The sequence below is a fragment of the Marmota monax genome, unplaced genomic scaffold (genome assembly GCF_021218885.2).
Source record: "Marmota monax isolate L192 unplaced genomic scaffold, Marmota_monax_Labrador192_F-V1.1 WCK01_AAM20220418_F8-fsc00344, whole genome shotgun sequence".
NCBI classification, from domain to species: domain Eukaryota; kingdom Metazoa; phylum Chordata; class Mammalia; order Rodentia; family Sciuridae; genus Marmota; species Marmota monax.
The window spans coordinates 118,496-144,117 of record NW_026692430.1 but is presented as its reverse complement, the minus strand read 5'-3'; the positions used below and the strand labels follow the sequence as shown (position 1 = coordinate 144,117).

Here is a 25,622-nt window from a genome sequence, read left to right as displayed (position 1 = left end):
GGAGCTGAACATCTAGACTCCCTAGCAAATTTGGCCAGTCTGGGTAAGAGCTGTAAACAAACAGCAATATATTTGTGTCAGACAGACTTCTTCATAGTTGGGAGATTCTCAAGTCGAAATCCAAGAAAGATCTCCAGTTCAGAAACCTCAGCAAGAAGAAAATTGAGTATCTGTAAGAGAGTTATTACATTAACTGCTTCATGTAAACTGCTCTCCAATGTCTTTCCACAATTTGCATTTCACCAGAGTTCTAATTTGATGTATTTTGTCATTATTTGAATCCTTTTATGATAGCTCTTCTCCTTTTTCTTCCATGTCCGTCTTCTTCCACTCCTTTATCCATTTTTCTCTCATTTTATCTTCTGTGTCCCTTTTAATCTTTCTTCTAATTCAACTTGGCATACTGTAACTAATGCTTGATCTCTTCACATAGTCTATATTATTTCTAACCCACTTTTCTCTTTGGTTAATGGAGTTGCAGAGATTTTTGGTAATAACTCTTATTGCATATGTTGACATATGGCTTATTTTTAAATTACCACTGTTACTTGAAGTTACTCTCTTCTCAAATTGCTAGTGGTGGTTGGACTTATCACTTGATTATGCTGATCAAATGTGTGGAAGCTAACATACCCCCAAAGTCTAGTGCTTCTCATGAAGAGATAACTATTCACTGAAGGACTTTCACATTAAAGAGGAGGAGAGATCCACCTCAACACATGCACAAATATAGGACCTCAGAAAACATTAGAAAACAGGCCAAGAAGATGCCTTCAAAAGTTTATAACCCCCCACTGGTTGAATCCACAGATAATAAAGTAGATGAAATCCCAAGGAATTAAAAAAAGCTTATTGCTAAGGTGATCAATGAATTAAGAGAGAAAACACAGGATTTGAAAGAGAATTTCAATAAACAGAGATGGGTTCTGAAAATGAAACAAATAAAAACCCCAGCATGAAAGACACAGTAAATCAGATTAAAAATTCAGTTAAAAGTCTCTTGGACAACATTAAGAGACCCAACATAAGAATTACTGGAATTGAGGCAGTAACTGAGATACAGGCTAATGACACTGAGAGCCATTTCAGTGAAATAATATCAGGTATGATATGGACATCTACATACAATATGCAAAAAAGAACCTCTGTGTGACATTATAATTAAAATGCCAAATATATGGGATAAGGATGGAATTTTAAAAGCCTCAGGAGAAAATGTAACATTTAGAGGAAAGTAAAAAAATCAGAATAACATCTGATTTCTTAAAAAAAAAGGCAGGAAATAATGTAAACATCTCCCTATAATAATGAGTGTAAATGGTCTAAATTCTCCAACTAAAAGACATTGCCTGGCAGAGTGGATTTTTAAAAAGACCCAACTATATGTTGTCTTCAAGAGACTTACCTCTTAGCAAAGACATCCAGAGGCTGAAAGTGAAGGGTGGAAAAAATATTCCATGCAAATGGAGCCTAAAAGAAAACCAAGAGTAGCCATACTTATGTTCAACAAAGCAGACTCCAAGCCAAAATTAATTACAAGAGACAAAGACGATCACTTCATATGGTAAAAGGAACAATCCAACCAGAATATATATATATATATATATATATATATATATATAATAGTAATAAATATTTCTGCCCCACCATGGGTGCACCTGATTATATAAAACAAATGCTAGACGCCAATACAACAATACCAACTGATTTCAACATACCTCTATCAACAATAAGTAGGCCAATCAGATATAAAATCAGTAAAGACACTTCAGATCTAAAGTTTATTATAAATGAAATGGGCATAGCAGACAGCTCTAGGCTATTTCACTCAACAATAGTTGAATTCATTTTTATCCCTCAGATGTTCATGGAACATTCTCCAAAAGAGAACACATTTTATGTCATAAGCAAGTCTTAGCAAATAAAAAAAATCAAAATAACTTCTTGCATCTTATCATATCGTAATGAAATTAGAAACAGCAAGAAAACATACTGGGGCTGGGGATGTGGCTCAAGCGGTAGCATGCTCGCCTGGCATGCATGCGGCCCGCGTTCGATCCTCAGCACCACATATAAACAAAGATGTTGTGTCCGCCGAAAACTAAAAAGTAAATATTAAAAAAATTCTCTCTCTCCCTTCCTCTCTCTCTCTCTCTTAAAAAAAAGAAAAAGAAAGAAAAAGAAAACATACTGAAGCTATGTAAACACATGGAGATTGAACAATATACTTTAAATGATGAATGGATTATAGAAGAAATCACAGAATTTAAAAATTTAAAAGCAATGCAAGAAATTTTAGAGGTGAAATGATTGGGTTATGAGAGACTTAATCTAATCAGTACGTTAATCCATTTGAATGGATTGGTTGGTTGGTACCTTTAGGCAGATAGGACATGGCTAGAGGCATGTCTTTGGGGTTTATATTTTGTTCCTAGTGAGTCAAACTTAGTCTCTTTCTCTATTTTGTCATATTTTGAGCTCTTTTCCTCTGCCACACCCTTCCACCGGGCACAGACAAATGGAGTTGGTCATCTATGGAGAGATCTCAGAAACTGAGCTCTAAATAAAATTTCCCTTCTCTAAAATTGTTCTTATCAGGTAAAAGCAATGAAAAAGCTGACTAAAACAAGAAATAGAACATATCAGAATCTTGGTGTCATTATGAAGAGGGCTCTAAAAGGAAATTTTATAGTTACGAGTGCCTACATTTAAAAAAAATCAGAAAGACCCCAAACAACCTAATAATGCATCTCAAGGTTCTAGAAAAACAAAAGCAAAACAAAATAAGTACAAAGAAGGACGTAAGTAAGATGAAAGCTGAAATTAACAAAACAGAGAATAAAAAAACAAAACAAAACAAAGAATCGATGTTACAAAGAGTTGGTTCTTTGAAAAGATAAAAAATATTGGTAAACCATTAGCTAAGCTAACAAAAAAAATGCAGAAAGATCATTAGGGACTATTTTGAAAACATATATTCCAATAAATTGGAAAATCCAGAAGAAATGGATCCATTTCTAAACACATAGACATACCAACATTGAACCAAGAGGATATAGAAAACCTGAACAGACCAACAACAAGCCACGAGATTGAAGCAGTAATACAAAGCCTTCCAACAAAGGAAACACCGAGACCAGACGGATTCTCAGCTGAATTCTACCAGACCTTTAAAGACTAATAACCAATGATCCCCAAATCACTCCATGAAATATAAAGGGGTAGAACACTTCCAAATTCATTCCTTAAAGTCAGTATCAACTTGATACCAAAACCAGATAAGGATATGTAAGTAAAGAAAACCACGGACCAATATCTCTATTGAACATAGATGCAAAAATCCTTAATATTAGCAAATTGTATTAAAAAACATATGAAGAAGACCATCATACGTCATGCTTAAGTTTGTTTCATTCCAGGGATGCAAAGATGAGTCCGTATACATAAATCAATAAATGTAATTCAACATACAAATAGAATTAAGGACAAAAATCACAAGATCATCTCAACAGAAGGGAAAAAAAGTTTTTTTGACAAAATTCAGCATCCATTCACAATAAAAACACCGAAGAAACCACGAAATTTACCTCCCCATCATCGGGGCTATTTATGACAAACCCAAAGCCAACATCCTAGCAAATGGTGGAAAATCGAGAGCATTTCCTCTAAAATCGGGAATGAGTCAAGATGTCTACTCTCACCACTCCTATTCAGAATAGTACCTGAAATTTTAGTTTGAGCTATTAGGCAAGATAATTGTTTAAGATACATTTTTAGCATTGCTGTGATCAAAATACCTTACAAGAACAACTTAAGAGGAAAAGTTTATTTGGGGCTCACAGTTTCTGAGGTTTCAGTCCAACTCATTACTCTGGGCCCAAGGTGAGGCAGGCATCATGGGTAAAAGCGCCCCGCAGAGGAGAGCTGCTCAGCTCATGGCGGGTTCAGAAAGGAGAGAGAGAGAGAGAGAGAGAGAGAGAGAGAGAGAGAGAGAGAGAGAGAGAGAGAGAAGGGTGGGGCCAGGCCACAGGGAAGGTGAACCCTTTCAGGATATGGCTCCAGTGATGTACCTCCTCCAGTCATGCTTCACCTGCCTTCAATGACCACCTAGTTCATTCAAATAAGGACAGGCCAATTAGCTTAAAGCTCTCATAATTCAACCATTTTACCTCTGAATATTCCTTCAGTAACACAGGAGATTTGGGGGGGACACCTTATATTAAAACCAGGATATAAAAGGGATACAAAGAAGAATTATCACCGATTGCAGATGATTTAGCCCTATATTTAAAATATACTAAAAGCTCCACTGGAAGAGAGTTCCAGAGCTGATAAGAAAATATTCACAGAGCAACAGGATACAAAATCAGTATATAAAAATGAATATTTTTCTTCTATACACAACAAACCCCCTGAAAATGAAATCAGGAAAATAATTTCATGCACAATAGCCTCAAAAGACATACACTCATCTACCCCTAACTCCACCACAACAATAAATGTAGAAATAAATCTAATCAAGGAGGTTAAAGACCTCTACAATGAAAATTATAGAACACTGAAGAAAGAAATTGAGGAAGATGTTAGAAGACAGAAAGATCTCCCAGGTCCTTGGATAGGTAGAATGAATATCACTAAAGTGATCCTATTACCAAAAGCAATCTACAGATTTAATGCAATTCCCATGAAAATACCAATGACATTCTTCAAAGAACTAGAAAAACATTCCTAAAATTCAGTGGAAGAATAAGAGATCCAGAATAGTCAAAGCAATTCTGAGTAAAAACAACAATGCCGGAAGCCCCACAATACCTAGTTCAAATTATACTACAGAGGTGGTAGTAACAAACACTGCAAGGTACTGACATAAAGACAGACATGCTGACCAATGGAACAGAGCAGAACAGAAGGCACAGAGACAAACCCGCACAGACATCTTGACAAAGGTGTCAAAAGCCGTTTAAACAAATGGTGCTGAACAATTGGAAATCCAAATATAGAAGAATGAAACCAGATTCCTTTCTCTCACTCTGCACAAAAGTCAACTCCAAGTGGTTCAGAGGCCTAGGAATTCAATCAGAAACTTTGCAATTGCTAGAGGAAAACAGAGGGTCAACACTCCAAATACAAGTGCAGGCAATGACTCCCTCGATAGAACTCCTAAAGTTCAGGAAGCAACACCAAGAATTCAGTGGAATGGCATCAAATTAAAAAGCTTCTGCACAGCAAAGGTAAGAAGAACATAAATAGACAGCAAACAGAAGAGGAGCAAATCTTTGCCAGCTACTCCTCCAACAGGGAATTAATATCCAGAATATGTAAAGAACTCCAAAAACGAGTACCAAAAAGCAAATAACCCTATCAACAAAAGGGCAAATGAGTCATTTCTTAAAAATAAAAAATAAGAAGAAATAAATACACATTAAGAAATGCAAACTGCCAACAAATAGATGAAAAGATGCTCAACATCTCTAGCAATTAGGGGAACGTAAATCAAAACTACACTGATCTTTCATCTCACTCCAGCTAGAATGACAATTAGCAAGAAAGCAAATGGTGATAAATGCTGGTGAGGATGTAGGAGACAACATGAACTCATACGTTATTGGTGAGACTGCAAGTTAGTGCAACCCGTCTGGACAGCTGTATGAAGATTCATCAAATCACTAAGAATAGAACCACCCTATAACCCAGCTATCCCACTTCTTAGTATGTATCCAAAAACTAAACTCAGCATTCTAAAGTGATACAGGTGCATCAATGGTTACAGGAGTCCCATTCACCAAAGCCAAGTTACGGAACCAGCCCCGGTGCCTGTCAACAAATGAGTGTGGTATTCATATGCAATGGAGTTTTACTCAGCAAAAAAGAAGATTGAAATTATGGCATTTCTGGTAAATGGAGATGGAGACTAAAACGCTAACTGGAATAGGTCAGGCTCGGAAAGTTGAGGGTCAAATGTTTCTCTCACAGGCAGAAGCTAGAGCAACGTAAGGGGGGGTAGGCAGTTCAAATAAAAAGAGGGGGGAGATCGGCGGAGTAGAGTAAGGGGATTGAAGGGGAGGGAGGAGGGCCGGAAAAGGGAGGATCGTGGAATGAAGTTGACAAAATTATGCTGTGCACGTATAAGTGTCCCACAGTGAATTCCATCTTTATGCCTATCTATAAACACCAATTAAAAAATAAATAAATACAAGAAGGCCAGTAGAGTACAAGAAGGGAAATAGGGGGAAGGAGGGGGTGAGGACAAGAGGAAGTGCTGGGGACTGAAATGGAGCGAGTTATGTTCCATGCATGTATGATTATGTCACAATGAACCCCCACCACTATATATATATAACTGTAATGTCTTATAAAGACATTTTGAAAAAGAAAAAATAATGAATAGCTTCCTAGCCTACTGACAGAGACCCTTCTAAATACAACACAAGATTTTAGAGAAGGACTAGGATTTATGAGAGGCAAGATTTCTCTCCCTTTTAGCCTTTGTTCATCCTCTGGAGACTGTAGGGAAATTTTAAACGCCTTTCTAATGTTTTTGACTGGCCTGACCAGTTTCTGAGCTGCTTCAGAACTCCACGCGTGCTCTGTGGAAACATAATCCATGGTCTTGAGAGTCCCCCTGCAATTCCTGCTGCTAAAACTCTTCTATCCGCCCCCACCCTCGCCCCCATTAGAGGATCTCTGTCTTAGTTTGGCCCAATCTTCAATTTCCAGAATCTTCAAATGTTCCTAGGAAGATAAATGGTTGGCTATTGTGACCTCTTACTCGTGAGGTTCCTCTTCGGTGGAAATCGGATCCATTGGTTGTCACGGGCTCCCTTGGGTGCCAATACCTTTACGACGCCCACCAGTTCAATGGCGCTTGCATTTTCTACCTAGTTATCTTCTCCTGGTTGCGTCTCTCCCTATATGCCACATCTTTTCCCTAAGACTAAGTCTTAACACAAGTTTTAGAATTAATATAATTGTGAAATATTTAAATGTAAATGAACCTCCTCAGTCTTTGTTTATTTTCCTAATCTAGTTCCCCCACGCTGTTCTAGCCCTCTTTGGGGTGCATCAGATGTTTTTATGGTGCTTAGTCTCCTGCCTTATGCTAAGTTCAGGTTGTGACATGGGTATTTACTTATGTCAGTCCAACACTACCCAACACTTTGGCCACTGATCATTTCTATCCTAAAGCCAGTCTTTTCATTCTTATTTTTATTTTCCTATTTGTAAGGTCAAACGTCATTTGATTCAGGCACCTTTCAAGTCATTCTTCTTTCTTTTCCGTCTCGAGCTTTTCTTGAATGGGTTGTAGGGATGGCCCATTCTCTTACCTTTCTCCATCTGGGTCTCCATAACACGTGCGTTCGTCTCTTTGTCATCACGTTTTCACAACTTGTTTTCTCGCTCTGCTGTGAGTCCCTCCCAGAGTCTGACACATGCTGCACAAGCGCTCCACCAGGCCCTCGCACCTCCAGGCCTTTCAGGAACTTTTCTGAGTTTGCCCTTCCTTGTTTTCTGTGAGCCACGATGTGCAGATTTTCTTCAGACTTATAATCTACTCTTCAGTCATGCCACTCCAGTACGATTAATCTGCGAGAGAACTCATCATGTCCCTACTTTTATTTTTGATTATTTACTTAACTTTCCACACTGGCAGATAAAATGGCACGTGTTTTCTGTGAACAACAAGATCTTTGGACAGAGATAGACATCGTGGAGCCATCAGATCTAGCTGAGCTCTTAATTTCAGTTCTAGATATTTGTACTTCATCATATTTTCGTTTTTTCAAAAAATTCCCATATGCTACGCTTCGCAGCATCCGCATCTCTCTGGATCACACCCAACTTTTCATTCTCTTTTTCTTTTTTTTTTTTTTGCCTGTATTTTCTTGCACAGTTCTCCCCATTCTCACACCCTCACTCCCCTTGCTTCTGTTGTCTGTTGTGTCACCCTCTTCTGTAGTTCCTATTTTGACATGCAGTGATTTGGGGACATCAAGGGTGACGTATCTCCAGCTAGGGTCTGCGCTTTGCTTCCAGCCAGTTATTTAGGATACAAGTGGATCCAATGAGAAGGGTGTTAGCACAAAGGTGGGCTTCCATCTTCCTGCGGCTGACCGCTTCCCAGCCACATTTTGCCAAGGTCAAGTCCTCAGTGGGTCCCCATGGAAAACGCAGGGCATCCACAAGAGCTCGTGTCCCTTGCCACAGGCTAAACTGGAACGTTGCTCCTCCCAGCTCCCTGAGACTGCGGGAAGCTCTGTCCAGGTTGCCAGCTGCCCAGCTTACAAGGGCTGAGGGTTTCCTCACCTACTTCTTCTCTCAGCCGTCAGTTTCACAGTAGCAATGCTTCAAGGGCTGACCTCACCTCTCCGGGCACCCGTCTCCTGGCCTTGGTAGCTCGGCAACTCTTCCAAATAAAATTTTAAGTTTCTTTTTCCATTTTGATAGTTGTTCTTACTTCAGGAAGCTTTGTCTAACTCACACTTATCAACCATTGCAGAGACAGAGGTCTGCTACCTTTTCTTCTGTTTTGATGATGTCTGTTTAAAAAATAGTCTTACTAAGATACTGCCATAGTTCTCTACAGTTCATAGATATTTAATCGCAATTTTTCAATTTTTGGCAGACTATCATCACTAATCTTCTGAAGATCCACTTTAAAAATTTCTTCCCCTTTTCCCATTTGCTTATATCCATGGTCTCTACTGTGGAAGGCAACCCAGATTCTTAAACTTTGGCACAATTTTCTCACATGTGTATTTTTTAAAAAATATTCACTTAGATGGTATTTCCACAGCATATACTTTTCATAAGTTTTTCTCTCAATGTTGCATTACTCAATACATACCTGTTTTGTTAATGAAAATAGTGTGATATTTGCTAGGTTGCAATCAGTGCATTTAATTTTTATTCTTATTCAATCTATTCAATTTTGATTACAAGTAAAGCTTAACATCTACTTCTTTTTCTTTCCTTTTTTGGATGGGGGATGCAGTACTGGGAATCGAACCCAGGGTTACTTTACCATTGAGCTACATCCCCCAGTCTTTATTTTTAAAAATTTTGTGACAGGGTCTCTCTGAGTTGCTGAGGGTTTCATTAAGTTGCTGAGGCTGCCCTCAAACTTGCAATCCTCCTGCCTCAGGCTCCTGAGTCACGAGGATTATAGGTGTACACCACCACAGACAGCTACTTTGTTTTTTAGTGTCCAGAAAAACACATATATGGAAAATAAAATTATTATAAATACCTTGGCCAAATAGATCTTCACATTGTTTATCCCCACTTCTACACACTCCCCCGATGCAGATCCACTTATTTTCGCTACAGGGATGCCCATCTATGATAAAGACATTTTCTTGACATACTTGAGATGAGCCATTGCAGTATTCAGTGAGATCACATTCATTGGCGGCAGACCGGCAGACATGTCCTTTTTTGGAAAACTGAGGGGGTGAAGTAACTTATATTGAATAAAGCAGAATGTGAATATACAAGCATTATACAGAATAATGCTTGTCATTATCTAAGTCACATAGAAAACTTTTTAAAAAAATTCTTACTTTACATTCACTACAGCAGGGTCCCGAGGCACATTCTGAACCAGCGGTCAGAGCACATGTGCTGTGTTCGCAGCATACAGGCTTGTTTGCCGCACACTCCTGAAAGGCAAATCAAATGCTCTCGGGCATCTTCCAATTTTTATTTATTGGGTGGACATTTTAATAATAGATGCTTAATATGTTGGCAAACAGAAAAAATTCACATCTTCCTGATTCCCCCTTGTTCATTACCACCTACTGGGAGTGTTCCCAAAGCTCACTCTTGAGTTTCACTTCAAGTTTTCATCTATTTACTTCACTTTATCCTGACTTTATCTCTACCCTTCCAACTTCCCTCTAACTCTGGCAGTTTAATCTAAGATGGAGAGAGAGAGAGACAGACAGACAGAGAGACAGAGACCTCTAGAGATACAGAGACAGAAATTAATATATGTATATATCAAATATATTAATATATTAATAATACAGCATATAATATAATTACTAATATAATTTGATAGAGGTAAATATCACAAAATGTGTACACACATCAAATCATCAGGATTTGTGTACACCAAATATCTACAATTGCTTCATTGTCAACTATGCCTCAATAAAGCTAGAATTTAAAAAGTTAGATCACTTTATGGATAGTCTACAAATCAATGGACCTATAAAGCAACATGTAGTTTCACTCATGGAGAAGAAGGAGGGTGGTCCATGGAGGGAAATGACAGTACAGCATTATAAAAATTAATTCACAGTTTCTGAGGCAATTCTGGAATATAGCTCTCCACGTTAGTCCTGACCTGTTCAGTTCCACAGTCACAGGCTTCTCCTTGCTCCACAACCTTATTCCCACACACCGCCGCCTGCTTGTAAGACGGCTCTAAGCGTGGATGATTCTGAAGACACTCGGACTTTTGCTTTGAAATAAAATGTGCGAAATCTTCCATACTGCAGTTACTGAAGATCTTCACACCACTGGAATGACTGAGAACACATGGAACTTCAAATGTTGGTGTGAGCAGTTTTCATAAACTGCCTACCCTCAGAATAAAGGCACTTAATTAGCATTCCACGACCGACTCAATGCTCAAAGAAAGCAAAGACTTTGGGAAGTCAACTGTGCAAGAACTTAGAGATCTTCTAGTAGGAATAAGGGATCAGTAAAAAGTGATGGCTTCTTCTATTACACTTATCTGTTACATCCTTTTATCTTCTACCTTACAAACGGCCCCAGCTCCCTTTCGCTTGTTCCCGTCCCTCTCGTGACGTTTAAGTGTTGAAATAGCCCTGTACTAACAACAGTAACAAACGTGTTCCTTTCATCTATACTTTGTCATCCATCATTTTGTTCAGCTCCACAGTGTCAAATAAAACCTACATCTGACAGCTCAGATCTTGTTCCTCTAACACAAACTTACCACCTAAATCCCAGAGGCCAATATCTGATTCTTTACTTGGTGTTTCTTCTTGAGTCTAGCTCACAGGCACCTTAAGTTTAAATGACCTAAATTCTAAATGCTTCTTGCGTAAAAACATACCGCTTACAAAGGATGGCATGGTGCTTCGGAACATGTAAACTGTGCCCAATCCAACTGTGTGGATTAAAATCTTGGTTCTGCCACTTACAGGTTGTATGTCCTTGTGAAAGGTCTTTAAATTATATGCATATTTTTTCCAGTTTCCTCTTTGCAATATGGAGATAAAGGTTCATTTGTGTCATAGACTTGTGAGACTCCAGTACCTGTAAAGTACTAAGACCGTGTCTGCCCATTGGTTCTACTGTTAATATTTCCAAACTCAAAATAGAAAAAATACCCAGGACAAAATCTCGAGGCCCTTCTATTTCTCACTAACCCAATGTTGTCAAATCTATCCACTAACTATGTCCAGCCACCTCTGCCCAGCCTTCACCATCTCAGTACTAGTTCATGCAATAAATAGCCCCCTCGATGACCAAGCACTTCAGGTTTTGTCCTTTGTATTTTTCTCTCAAAATCCGAATCAAGCATTCTCCCTAAAACACTGATAATGTCACATCTCTTCTCTGTTTAAACCCACCTCAGTCATTCAGAGCACGACCTATGTGACCTAATCACCAATGCCTTCTCCAAGGTCATGCTCCTCATCCACCTCATCTCCTTTGCTCAGCTAAGTGACCTTCTTGACTGTCCCCTCTGCCAAATATTTAATGATTTCTTCTGCCTTGGAAACTTTCTCAATATGTATGCATGGTTCCTTCTCATCTATTTCAGATATCTTTTCAAAATTTACACAGAGATATTTCTAAGGACCTTGATTGACTTCTCAGACCGTTTTTCAGCTTCAGGAGCTCTAATTGTTTCCTTTACTAGCACAGAGTAAAACTCCACAATCATTTTTTAAAAAACAAATGTGTGCATGATTGGAACTATCTGTTGTAAATAATAGATCCTGAGTAATTTATGATTTTTTTAATTTTCAGAATATTAATATTATTTAAAAAGATTGTGATCAACCAGACTCCTATAGCACAGGACTAAATTGAAAAATCAACAAATGGGATGGTATCAAACCCCAAACTTCCTCACAGAAAAGCAAACAATCAAGAGCATAAAGAAACAGCCTACAGAACAGGAGAAAAATCTTTGCCATCTACACCCCAGATAAAGCATTAATCTCCAGGATATAAAAAGAACTCAAAAAGCCTAACCCCCCAAAACCAAATTGCCCAATCAATAAATGGGCTAAGGGGCTGAACAGACAACTGGTCAAAAAATATATGAAAAAATGTTCAACATCTCTAGCAATGAGAGAAATGCAAATTAATACTATACTGAGATTTCATCTCACTCTAGTCAGAATTGCAGTTATCAAGAATACAAGTAACAATAAATATTGGTGAGGAATGGGGGAAAAGGTACACTCATGCATTGCTGGTGGGACTGCAAATTGGTGCAACCACTCAGGAAAGCAGTATAGAGATTCCTCAAAAAAACTAGGAATGGAATCACCATTTGACCCAGTTATCCCACTCCTTGGCATATACCCAAAGAACTTAAAATCAGCATACTATAGTGATGTGGCCATATCAATGTTCATAGCAGCTAAATTCACAGTAGCTAAAACTATATAACCAATCTAAAGAAAATGTGGTATATATACACAATGGAATATTAGTCATCCATAAAGAAGAATGAAATCATAGCATTTGCTGGTAAATGAATGGAACTGGCAGCATACTAAGTGAAATAAACCAATCCCCCCAAACCAAAGGCTGAATGATCTTTCTGATATGCAGATGCTGAATCACAATAGGTGGGGGTTGTGGAGAGGAGTGGAGGTTCACCAGACTGGATGGGGAGGAAGGGAAGGAGAGATGGGAATGGGAAAGACAATAGAATGAATCCGATATCACTTTCCCATGTTCATATATGAATATATGACCAGTGTCACTCTACATCATGTACGACCACAAGAATGGGAAGTTATACTCCATGTATGTGTAATATGTCAAAATACATTCTATCGTCATGTAGAACTAAAAAGAACAACAACAAAAAAGACAGCTTGACGATATTCAGGAGGGTGTGGGGGATCCAAAGGAGTACCTGCATTTAAGATCTCCTGATCCTTTCTATCATTTCTTCACCATCCTAACTATTAGGATCATTGCAACAGCATCACAAGCTATGCTATGCATCACCATTGCCGTTGCATGACATGACAATTTGGACAATGGCAGATAAAAATGAAACGAGTATTGCTTGACATTATGAACACAAATGATATAAGATGTTGTCTGTTTAGATTAGCCAGAAAAAAAAATAATGTATTTGGGAGTTGATCCTAGCAAGAAGAAATAATGGATCAAGGATGAAGAAAGACAAAAAATGCCATGCCAGGGTGTGTTATTGACCTGGCACGCCAGTGTCCCCCTGAAGCCACTGGAGGTCGCCCCGAGGAGGGAGTATGTGCTTTTCATTTTGGGACTTGTTTTATAGGTGACCTGGGGTAGAAGCTGGTTGACGTTCATTGATGGAGAGCTGCTTCTAAAAATAAATACTTGGGAATTGAAAATCGGATCTAAACATCTGTGTACAGTAGCCCCTTGGTCTCCACAGGGGGTGTTCGTGCCAGAATCCCTGACAGATACCCAAATCCTCAAATGCTCAAGGTTCTTGTGCAGCATGTCCTAATATTTACATATCACCTATCTCATCCTCCCATATTCCTTAATTCATCTCTAGATGACTTATAATACCTCAGGCAATGTCAATGCTAGGTAAACAGTCATTACATTGCATTGCTTAGGGAACCGCGACAAGAAAAAAGTCGTCTGCACATGTTCAGATATTTTTTCAAATATCTTTGATCCATGGTTGGTTGAGTGTGAATGTGGCACACAGGGGGCCAACTGTACTTTGTGCCCACTCTGAATACAGTTCATGCTCCTTTCCCCACTTGTCCAGTGTTAGAGTCTACAGATCCTTGACCAAACATCCAAGTCATTGGCCATGGCAGAGGAATCTTTCCCAGTCCCAGTCTCCATCGCTTCTCTTCCACAGAGGTAGACAGTGTTTGCAAATGTGCTCACTGGGCCCTTTACCGTCTCCCGCTGTCTTTAGGTCTAACCCTAACTGGACTATAATATGTAAAACTGATTTTTAAAATTCCACAACTGATATACTGAAAGAAGACAGAGGTGTTTTGCTCTTCATCAACCAATTTTAGAGAGCTCCTATGAGGCTATCGGTATAAAGTGATTAACAAATATTGGTGCAATCAATGTAGGTGACATGAGGACCTGGGGCCCTCATTCATGGTATTTCTTTGTGCCATTTGGACCGTCTCTACTTGCTTCCAGATATACCACATGCCCTTGGTCTTATAATCTTGTATCTGAGAATACCAATTGATGGTGAAAATGTTTACCTTCAGTGGCATAGTCACCTGTCATCTCCTGGGTGCAAGCTTCACTCTATAAAAACCTGGTAGCCCACCAGGAGCTGTAACACAATTATAGATCCACCTTGCAAGTGGCTGATACTTGACAGAGACTCCATGATACTGAATGTATAAGGAACAGCTTTAGTTTCATTGTCCCCCCCCAGCCCCCCAGTACTGGATATTGAACCCACTTAGCTACACCCCTAACCCTTTCAATTAAGTAATTTATTTTTTTTTCAGACAGTCTCACTAAGTTGCATAGGCTGGCCTCAAGGAGGCTCCCCTTTAATCCCCTCGCTCTCTGGTCTTACTTCTATAAATTTCCTTATGAATTCTAAGAAGAATGATGATAAAAGCAAACACATCCCCTAGGTCTTGAAGCACCACAAGGTGACTACACAAGGTGTTCTCTATGACAAAGCTGGATGCAGCATCTCTGGAGTCAGTAGAAGCTAAGACTTCAGGTGGAGCCAGAGCAGATAAAGGAGCCGCCTGCAGATGGTCACACTAACAAAAAATTCTTGTGTTGTCATTGCAAACCTAAGTTATAAAAATCACTTAAGAGTAATAGATGTAGAGTTTGCTCACCTATGAGAAAGCATGTGTGGCATTTGATTTATATAAAAGATTGAGACAGATATGCAGTACGGGCTCTGGAATATGTCTGCAGTCACAATTGATAGTCAATCGTTAATATTTATTCTAACAGCTTAAATTTTCTTAAATTACATACACAAAAATATCTTAACATAAACTCTCTCTCTCTCTCTCTATATATATATATATATATATATATATGTACATATATGTATGGAGTATAAAGGTTAAGTCTCTTACATTGCTTCTGGGTTCATTATACAGATAGTTCCCGGGCAATGGCATTTCTTGACGTCATCGTATGATATCCCCATATTCAAGCTCACTAACTGAGCTAAAATAATGGCAAGTGATTCCAGACCTATGGCTTTGGGGTGCTGGGAAAAAAACAACAACCCACAAATTTACATGTACATATTGTTATAGGCATTTTATTGACATGCAGAACAATATCATTATTCAAAATAGTCATATAATAAAAAAGGAGTAGAGGCATCTAATATTGTTACCCACAGAAGTGCCATCATTGTTGACTTAACTTTACATATTACAGGTATTATCATAAATATTAGGAAAATATGAAAAATCAAACCTGAAATTGTACTAAAATGTAAATGAAAGGCTCATTTGGTGGCATCAGGCCAAGGAATTAAGTGATCCAGTAGCTTGTTAACTATATATAACAACAATGTCGTACTCACAAACAAAATCTTTCAAGACAAACACATAAGACACGTGTATCTCAAATTATGGACCAATTGTGTTTATTTATTATTTAATTCTTCAGAGTTGAAGATATCTTGCGTGACTGTTCCATAGGTGTTTTTTAAACTTATAAAATCACTTATTGAAATAATAATTTATATTATGGTAATAATGACTGAAAATAAAAATGCTGTTTTCAGTTCTTTACTCTTTATTTTCAAAACTAAAATACTTTTATTGTTTCCCTTTTTATAAAGATAATAAGATGATAGCATATTTTAATACTATTAAGACATAAATTTTGAAGGAGACCCACAAGTCTTGGCATGCCTTCAAATATACCTAATGAACATTTTGATGAGCAGGCTTCAGGTAGGTTTCTAGCATATGTTTTAGTTTCTTCTTCCCATTATTTTCCACCCTGCTTTCTAGACCAAGAGGATGGAACAAATGGATCCTATCAGAGGGTCCTTTGTCCTCTAGTTTTACTTCCATGCCGTCTAATGAGAAAGAGGGTGAGACTGAGGTGTTTGCCACCGTCCTTGGTAGGTGGTTGTGAATCCCAGAACCTTGCACTGGGGGTCTGCTTTCCACGTGATCCTGATCAAAAGACCCTGTCCTCCCCTCTCAGCCTGGTAACTCACTTATCACCACGACAGAGGGACCTTGCATACACATTGGTAAATGTCCCATTTATCAAATTTCCCCATTTGAATGTACTATTTGATTGCTGAGAGAGAGAGAGAGAGAGAGAGAGAGAGAGAGAGAGAGAGAGAGAAAGAGAGAAGAAGGAGGAGGAGGAGGAGGAGGAGGAGGAGGAGGAGGAGGAACAGGTAGAAATTGAAGAAGAGGAAGGAGAGAGAGATTGCATAATTCATGGAGAAGAAAATGAAGAATTCTGCTGCATTTCAAGAGTTTAAATAGAACATATTAATACTGATTTAGTTATAAATGATCTTGTTTTCAAGGTATTGTAGGAAAGTCCTATCTATCTATCTATCTATCTATCTATCTATCTATCTATCTATATCTTTCTCTCTTCTATTTCTTCTTATAGCTCAGTAAAATGAAAGTAACCAGTAAAAATCTCTCTTTAGGCATCTGTAGAGAAGCCGGTGTTTCTCCGTTCATGAACAATTGCTCCTTTGCTCCTGTCTTCTTACTGGTGTGTGCATTTCCATCTTTCCTTGAAGTAACATTTCTTTATAATTCTCTTTGTGAAAATCTCACTTGGGATTTCTATTAGTTGGATTGGCCTCCCATAACAAAATATCAAACACTGAATGGTTTACACAATAGAAATGTATTTTCCCTCAGTTCTGGAGAATCTCACAGTTCTAGAAGTCCAAGATCCAGGTTCCAGGAGGGTTGATTTCTGGTTTTGGGCTTTCTTCTTGGCTTGGAGGAACCAGCCTTCTTGCTGGGTCCTCTAATGGCCTTTCCTCTGTGTGCACGTGGAGAGGGCTGTCCCAGGTGTCTCTTCTTCTTAGATGGACACCAGTCCTGTGGATTGGAACCCCACCTTCTCCCCTCATTTAATTTTAACTACTTCTGAATAGATCATTTCTTCAAAAAAGCGGGTGGAGTTTTAACACATGAATTGTGAGGAACATGATTCAATCCACAACAGACTAGTAGGAAAAACTTGAAAAAAGATGGGAACTGGAGAGTGAGACTTTTCTACAGGGCATTGCCATTCTTACTTCAGTTTTGAAAAAAAAATTAAAAAAATGCAAAACTATATTCAGTATTAAATTTTTAAAAATATTTTAGGGCAAAAATATTACAACAAACCAGATGAGTTCTTTTTGGTAAATAACACCTGCCTAGGACAATATTTTCATATAAGAATAACAGAAGATAGTATTTATTAAGGCTTCTTATGTTCAAATCACCAGGTCAGGAAATGGTAAATGACTAGGTATTTATTGAGAATTCTTTGGTTCCCTCATGCATGATTACAATCTATAAACGTGTCTTCATGTAAGCTTTGAAAAAACTTCCAGTCTATAGTTTTAGAAATCAAGATTCCATATATGCATTTTTTTTCCTTCAATCAACATGGCTCAAAGTTTATTCAACCCAGAATTATGAGGGAACCAGTAAGATGTTACAACTAATTGAACAAGCTCTTGGAGCTAGGCATAGAAATACCCAGGGTCTAAATAGTTTGGTTCATGAATGTTTTTATTACTAAGGTCAACAGACACTCTGTTCAATACTATGTGAAGCATAACAGCCTTGAGTTTCTTTAACTTGAGGCTTCTAAGATTATGAATCCTTGAGTGGATAAGCCTCAGGGTAAAGAGTCACAGACATCAAAAATTATCTGCTGAGTAAATGAAATACACCAGACAGAGAAGGACAAATGCCATATGGTGGCACTTATTTGTGAAATCTGAAACAATCAAACTCATACATGTATAGTGCAGAACTAGAGTGGCCAGAGGCTGGGGAAAGGGGACAGGTTAGTCTAATGGCCCACTCTTCAGTTACAAGATAAATTCTAGAAATCTAATGTGCACTGTAATAACTACAGTGGTTATGTTTGGTGATTAGTGATTAATTTCATTGTGGCAACCATTACACACTATAAATATATTATGGATAATCATTAAGTCATATGCCTTGACTATGCACACGTTTTATTTATGAATTAAATATTTTAAATTTTTATAAAGTCATACACTGGGCTGGGAATGTGTCTCAGAGGCAGAACTTGTGCCTAGCATGCACAAAGCCCTGGCTTCCATCCCTAGCACTGGAAAAAAAAAATGCTTTTACTCAACCAAGAACTACTTGAGTTGTGGTTTCACATATAATTTTGAGGAGGAAGCAGCCCATGAAAGATATAATCCCTTATTGCAAACCATAGCCCCGGGGGATTAGGGAGGGAGAAAGGTGGTGAATATCTGGCAGGCAAAGCTTTAACTATTTTCTCCAACATCTCACTTCTGTGGACCTTGGCTACTTTCTAATTTTTCCAGCAAAAGATCAGGCCATAATTATTCCAAAGAAAAGTGGGGAATGAGAAAGAATATTAAAAAAGCTTTCCTGCAATTGCTCCTTTCAATGTAGGGACCATTGTCCTCTGTCCACCAGCCACAGGTGCAGGCAGCATGGCCCTCCCGGCAGCTCACTGGATGTCAGGCAGGACAGCTCTGCTTCTCTTTGTTAACCAGGTCAGCGTTTGCTCCGTATACATAAATCCTTGATTTTTCTTTTTTCTTTTTTAGTGTCACATGGGATTGTTTGAGGAAGTTGGCCAGGTTCTAGCTTTTGAGACTAGGTCAATCACTTGCCCATAAATAAAACTTGCATTTTTCCAAACTAAGATTCGTGGATTTTGAAGATGAATCCTGTCTCCATTTGGTTGATGCATCTCTTGACCTCTTTGCTCGCCTTCACCTTCACTATGGATGAGAACGAGAGCGTCACGCGTTGCCTCTCAGAAGCTCCAGCAGGCATCATGCCGACACACAGACAGGAAAGCCAAGGGTGGCAAGTGCCACAACCACAGCCTCAGGAAAGACTGGCAAAAACAAGCCAGTTTCAGATACTCTCAGATTTTCTACCGAGATCAATAACGTCAATTAGGGCCTTTGGTCCTCTCGTTCTTCACCTGTGTCTTATGAAGCATTTTAAGGTAATGGATGGTTTCAAATGTTTTATTTTAATCTGGTTCAAAATTGTGTTAGCTAGATAATTAAGTAATTATTAAGCAAAGTATGAATCTAAGCTTTAAATGAAAATAAATGCATGATTAAATATTAAGATTTATGATATTGATTATTAATGACATCGTATGGTAAGACTCAAAGAGATCATGACTTTGAACAACTTTCTAAAAAGGATATGTGGAATCAGGAAATGAGCATTGCAAAATTTTGAATGTAGTGAGTTCTGAGAAGACTTTCTATAATTTGAGCATTGCTACCAGCAGTAGGGACAAAGATCACTAGGTGAAATGCAAGTTTCAATACACATGGAAATCATAAAGTAAGGGGACCTTTAATTCTATACTCTTCTCTACAGCATTCTGCTGACACATTTTAGCCAAGCAAATTAAGCCATACCATACCATGGCCACACCTCCTCCGTAGTCCCTCTCACACATCTTCCCTTGAAAGGTGGCACCAACAAAATCTGTTCTTTCTCTGTAACTTAAATTCAAAAACTTAAGTTTAAAATCAGATCACAATCCTCTGGTTTTATAAAAGTAAGCACAATTAATTCTCAATTTTCCTAAGACAAATTTTAGTTTTGCACATTGATACTAAATTAATAAATATTTCCACTTAACAGAGTATCACCACTTTGAATGTGACTCAGCGTTTCTGTGCCCTTTGAAAACAACAAAACAGACTTAGGAAACAGGTACTAGAAAGAGGGCTTTCCTTGGGTTTTCTGTGACATAAGCAGGACCCATTTTATGTAGTGTCTTTTTAGACGGAAATGAATACGTGCCCCCAAATAAATACAAGAATAAATGAAATTCACTAAGATGGGAAAGCAAAGGTAAAACGGATGGCCAATGGGTAGCCAGTCACCTCAGGGATTAAAGTCTCCTCTTAATCAGCCACAGCTAGCCTGCCAGAGGCATGGGACAAAAGATGAGAAGTGCTGACATTTAAAAAATTGTGCATATAATTTTACTGTATAGACATATATTCCGAAAAACAAAGAGCTTATTAAACAGGAGAGACTAAAAAATTAATAGCACAATGTAACTACATTATGTAAGTGTTATATTGGAATACAAAGTAGTATTTCCATTTCTTTTTTTTTTCCTTTAATGACAATGAAGTAAAGAAGGCTAAATTCTAATACTCAAATTCAGACATGTCTCTTAGAGGAGATATTGTTAAAATTTGGAAGCTGGGCGTGGTGGTGCATGTCTATAATCCCAGCAGCTCAGGAGGCTGAGACAGGAGGATTGTGAGTTCAAAGCCAGCCTCAGCAAAGGTGAGATGCTAAACAACTCAGTGAGACCCTGCCTCTAGGAAAAAAATACAAAATACAAAATAGGGCTGGGGATGTGGTTCAGTGGTCTAGTGCCCCTGAGTTCAATCCCTAGTACTCTTCCCTCTAAAAAAATTTGGAGTATAGTCAGGGACATTTAATGATGTGGTGCTCACTCTAAGGTAAGAAGTTGTGGGGTCCCAAGATCCAAGGGGTGAGCTTTAACTACAAACCAGTTGGTAAGAGTTATGGGTACCAACAATTCCGTCATAGGTGTGGTGTAGAAAAAAAATAACTTTGACTTTACTATATGACAGAAAAAGTTAATGAGAGGCTTTTTTTTTTCCCTAGAGGCCTGTCAATGATCAGAAACAGGGCCAAACTAGTATGTTTTCTTTGTCTAAGCTTTAGTAATTCCAAAATGTGCTCACACAAGTAAAAACGCCACATCGTGCGGACGCAAAACAAGGTAAGATCTTTTCCATCGTAGAAATCTGTGTAATAACTCATTAGCATCTCCAGCGGTTGACATTTTGTTTTCGTCTACCCAAAGCTCCAGTGAAGACAGAATTATGGTAAGGTTAAAGGAGGTGAAAATCTACAATAGAATACATACAGAAGATGGATTCATACGGCACGGTCTAAACGGATTTTATGATTTATCTATGAAAATGAACTTATGACACATGCTGAACAGCTGAACTCTAATTCTGGAATGTACCTTTTAAAGTGTTTGTAGATAATAAATGCTACTAGAAATGATACTGAATATGAGTGTTTTATTTAGCTTAATTCTTAACAATAACCTAATTAGGAGTATACAGTAAATGTGTAATGGCATAAAATTTAAAAATTTTAAAAAAGGAGTATACAATTATCATTATTCCTATTTTATAGGTGGGAAAACAGAAACTTAAAATGAAACGATTTTCTCTACCATCACACAACATGTATACTCATAAAAGAAGATATAGAAATTGTTTTAGTTAACAAACAAGTGCAGAAGTATTAGAAAAGCCAACACTTACAGCATTCGTCAGTCCAATCAACTGGAAAATTTTTTGCGTGACAACAGTAGTATCTGAACCCATATGATCGTACTGTAAAATACAATTATCTTTTAGATCCACATGTACATTGTTAGACCTTTAAACACATATCAGTTTTTATTAAAAACATTTAAATTTTTCTTTAAAAACATTTTTTTGAAGTGCTGGGGACTAAACCCAATGTCTTGTGCATGCTAGGCAAGTGCTGTGCCATTGAGCCACGTTCCCAGTCCTATCTTTTAATTAATTAATTTTGAGATATGAGCCTGATAAGTTGTCCAGGTTGGCTTCCAACTCTCTATCCTACCTCATTCTCCCCAGTACCTGAGATTACAGGCATGCACCACTATGCTAGGCAACATTATTTTACTATTATACAAACCATATGATATTTAGTGTAAAAATGGAAAATCTAAAAGATGAAAAGGAGATTAAAACAAGAGATAATTCCATTATCAAATGAATGATAGCACTTCCGACTGAAAATATTACCTATTTCACAAAAAAGTAAACATCTAAATCTGAAAGATTGTAGAATCGACTATACCCATTCAAAACCATGTTTGCCTGACATTTCACTAAAGCAATGATAAAAATACAATAGATAAAAGACTCACAAGAACAAAAATGTACAGAGAAGAAAAAACTAAAAAGCAATGACAAGAATTGAAGACTGAAAACGGGATGAGTAGAAAATGATCACAGGTACATAAAAAATGTGAACCATAAACCAGTAGAGCAATAGCGTTCCCCTGAATCCCTAAAATGTGCAGAGGGGTTGTGCTGGGATCTCTGCAAACAAGAGAGCTCGGCCTAAGAGCAGATGCATCGACCTAGTTCATTTTGTGTAAGAAGTAGTTAAAGCTGGGAAAACCTCTGGAGTAGGTAAGCGAAAAACTCCCAAAAAGTTATCTATTGAATGATTTCATCCATATAACCTTTTGGAAATTAAAAAACTATGTAGACATGGAGATTACAGTCATGGATTCCAGAGGGCAGGGGCCGTGGGTGAGGGAGAAATGGGTACGACTATAAAAAGAATGCAGCAGATCCTGGCTGTGATGGAATTATCTTGTATCTATACTGAATTGGTTACAGTAGTATCCTAACTGTAACATGCTATAAAGGGTATTGTTTAAAGAATGGACAGAACTTCTATGTAGTCTTCCAACTGCATATGAATATATAATCATCTTCCCAAACCAGAATAACTGGGCAAAGAAATCAACAGAGACATTAAAGATTAAAACAAAATTATAAGTTAATAAGTATCTGAAGAACATTTCACTGCAAGACAGCACATGTGCCCTTGGAACATGATCCAGAAATACAGCATATGTAAGCTGTTAGGATTTAATCCAATTAAAACAATTTTTAAAAATGCAAAATATGTTGTCTGAATAGAATAGGATGAAATTTTAAAAAATAAAGAGAAATCCGAGAAGTTTGAAATATGCAAAACCAATTACAAGTAGCCAATGGCCAAAGAAGAAATCATAGGGGACTTAGAAAATACTATATTATCAAAATAACAAAACTTGTGGTATTCAGCTAGAATAATAGTCAGATAGAAATTCATAGCAGGACATAGCAACAAAGTCAGAGTCCAGAAATAAAGCTTCCTATTGATGGGTAGCTGGTTATCAACAAAGGCACGTGGCATCTCCTTGGGGAAATCCCAAAGTACATCAAAATAAATTTGTCATTTTTTTGATGATAAACTTTGGAACTTTTCCACAAAATAGATGGAAAAATAAGATAATGAAATTATTTCAGTATTCTCAAATTTCAAATCATTGTAATTCCATTTCATTGAGGAAATTCTACAAGAAATAACCTTCAGGAATGATAATACCATCTCCTATCTGCAATATAAATCATTATTTTCAAAGTTTAAAAAAGTGTTAAGAGTACATACAATACATTTCTATGATTCTAAATTCTTTAAATTACATGAAGTTACCATTTACTTTATTTTCATTATTATTTTTAAAATTAAGATTAAACTTTTTATAGAAATTTGACTCCCAATTTTCTACTGATATGAATGGTTTAGAATTTGGCTAATGCAGAATTGTCACTAATTCTCCTCTGTCAATAAATTCTTTCCAAATTATTTTTATAACACTTCATTGCTAACATAAAGTGACATGAGACAAATCAATCAAAAATATACTTACCAAATGTTTTTCAACTATAATATGCATTTCTAAATACTGAGCCATCTCTTGTGGCTGAAAAATAAAAATTCACAAACCTTCCATCAAAATTGAAGAATTACTTAAATATTTACAGTGTCTATCACTAATGAACTCTATTAATGAACACAATGCTAAAAATATGATTTTACATAGAGAAATAGAACCAGATAGCAAGCAAAACTAAATGTCACAGAATCTTTTTCATTTACTTCTGCTGTCACTTCTCTGCACTTAATCAACCTTTTAATGAACTCAGAAAATAACTTTTGTCCACCTTCCTTCCTTCATGTTCTTATTGGTCCTACAAGCAGTTCTATCAGCTTTATGTTACTGCATTACTCTGTGGTATGATTTTGTACTTGATCCTAAAAGAGCAATAAGAGATCCTTATGTGTAGGGGTTTGCATTTCATCTAAAGGATACAATTAATTCCATATAAGCTGCCTCAGAAAAAGATGAGAAACAGAGAGTCAAATCATGGGTTTTCTTAAGCTAGACCACAGGTATCTCAAGATAAAGTGGTTGGGGTGGGATGCCAGACAGATGATCATGGTTAAATTAGAGGTGTGTGTGGGGCTTTGAACTGTGGCTTGTCAATGTCAGGCTGTGCTGAAAATGGAAAAGAAGTAATGGTTGTCATGATGATTCATATAAGTGTTGTCTTTTTTCACTCTAATTATTACATGAAGACAACCTATAAGAAATGCACTGGGGACAGACAGACAGACAGGTTTTGCAAACATTCTGACCCAACAGGGTAGTGAATTCATAATATTCAGTCACTACAGTAACACCACCCACAGGCAGGAGACAAGTATTTAAATGCAGAGTAGAAAATCCAAACTCAGAAGCTGAAGAAATTTTTATTATGTTTATTTTACATTGGCATTTAATCCCTTGAACATTCAAGACAATCTCATTTTAGTTAAAATGTGTTCCTAAACATATGAAGAGGGCATTGAAGAGAGCATAAATAGCAAACCTGGGATTTGAGTAGAGATCAGGAAAACAATGGTTATAGTAACTTCAAGGAGGAAAAAGTTGAGAAAAGTCAGTAAGACAAATTCAGGGCATATTGGTTACTCATTTTATCATTTAAAATTCTCTCTTCTGGTCCAAATCAAGGGTTTTGAATTTAAAAGGTGAACAAGATTCCCTTGTAGTCTAACTGATTTCCTATAGTTTCCATGCAATATTAAGCACCAAAATATTTCACGGCCTTACTGAGAAAGTTGAAATCCTTTGCTTGGAAGACTACAAGTCATTAAAGTCCCTAAACAAGAGTAGGCTACTGGAATGCTGGATTAATGGACTGGGATTGAAAACTATGGATTGGTTCTGATCAACACAAGTGTTAGCTGGCTCACATCCCAAAAGTCATCCTGCTCATTTTCATTTCTGAGACTGGAACTGGTGGTAGTTTCATAACTCATTCATTAATTTCCTGAAAAATATTCTCATTTGAAGAAAAATAAGAAGTCCACTTCATCCAGTAGACAGGTAATAAAGGGCATGCAGAATGCCAGGAAAGGTGTCTGTTGGGCAGGTGGGCAGTGGGCTGACACAGCAATGTACATAAAAGTTATGCATACAATGGATGTGTTCCCATAAACCGTCATTTACATAGACAGACT

General features: G+C 37.5%; 1 protein-coding gene across 1 annotated transcript in view; it reads right to left on the bottom strand.

Moving 5' to 3' along the window:
- Adam2 (ADAM metallopeptidase domain 2) overlaps window positions 1-25,622 on the bottom strand; it is a 59,316-nt gene that overhangs the window by 18,188 nt on the left and 15,506 nt on the right. Inside the window, exons 6-13 of the mRNA XM_058578785.1 lie at window positions 23,968-24,021; window positions 21,767-21,838; window positions 21,170-21,336; window positions 19,858-19,939; window positions 15,312-15,448; window positions 10,349-10,532; window positions 9,561-9,659; window positions 9,248-9,443 (exon numbers count right to left, since the gene is read on the bottom strand). Of these exons, the coding sequence (XP_058434768.1) occupies window positions 9,248-9,443; window positions 9,561-9,659; window positions 10,349-10,532; window positions 15,312-15,448; window positions 19,858-19,939; window positions 21,170-21,336; window positions 21,767-21,838; window positions 23,968-24,021 (991 nt within the window). The remainder of the gene's footprint in view (window positions 1-9,247; window positions 9,444-9,560; window positions 9,660-10,348; window positions 10,533-15,311; window positions 15,449-19,857; window positions 19,940-21,169; window positions 21,337-21,766; window positions 21,839-23,967; window positions 24,022-25,622) is intronic.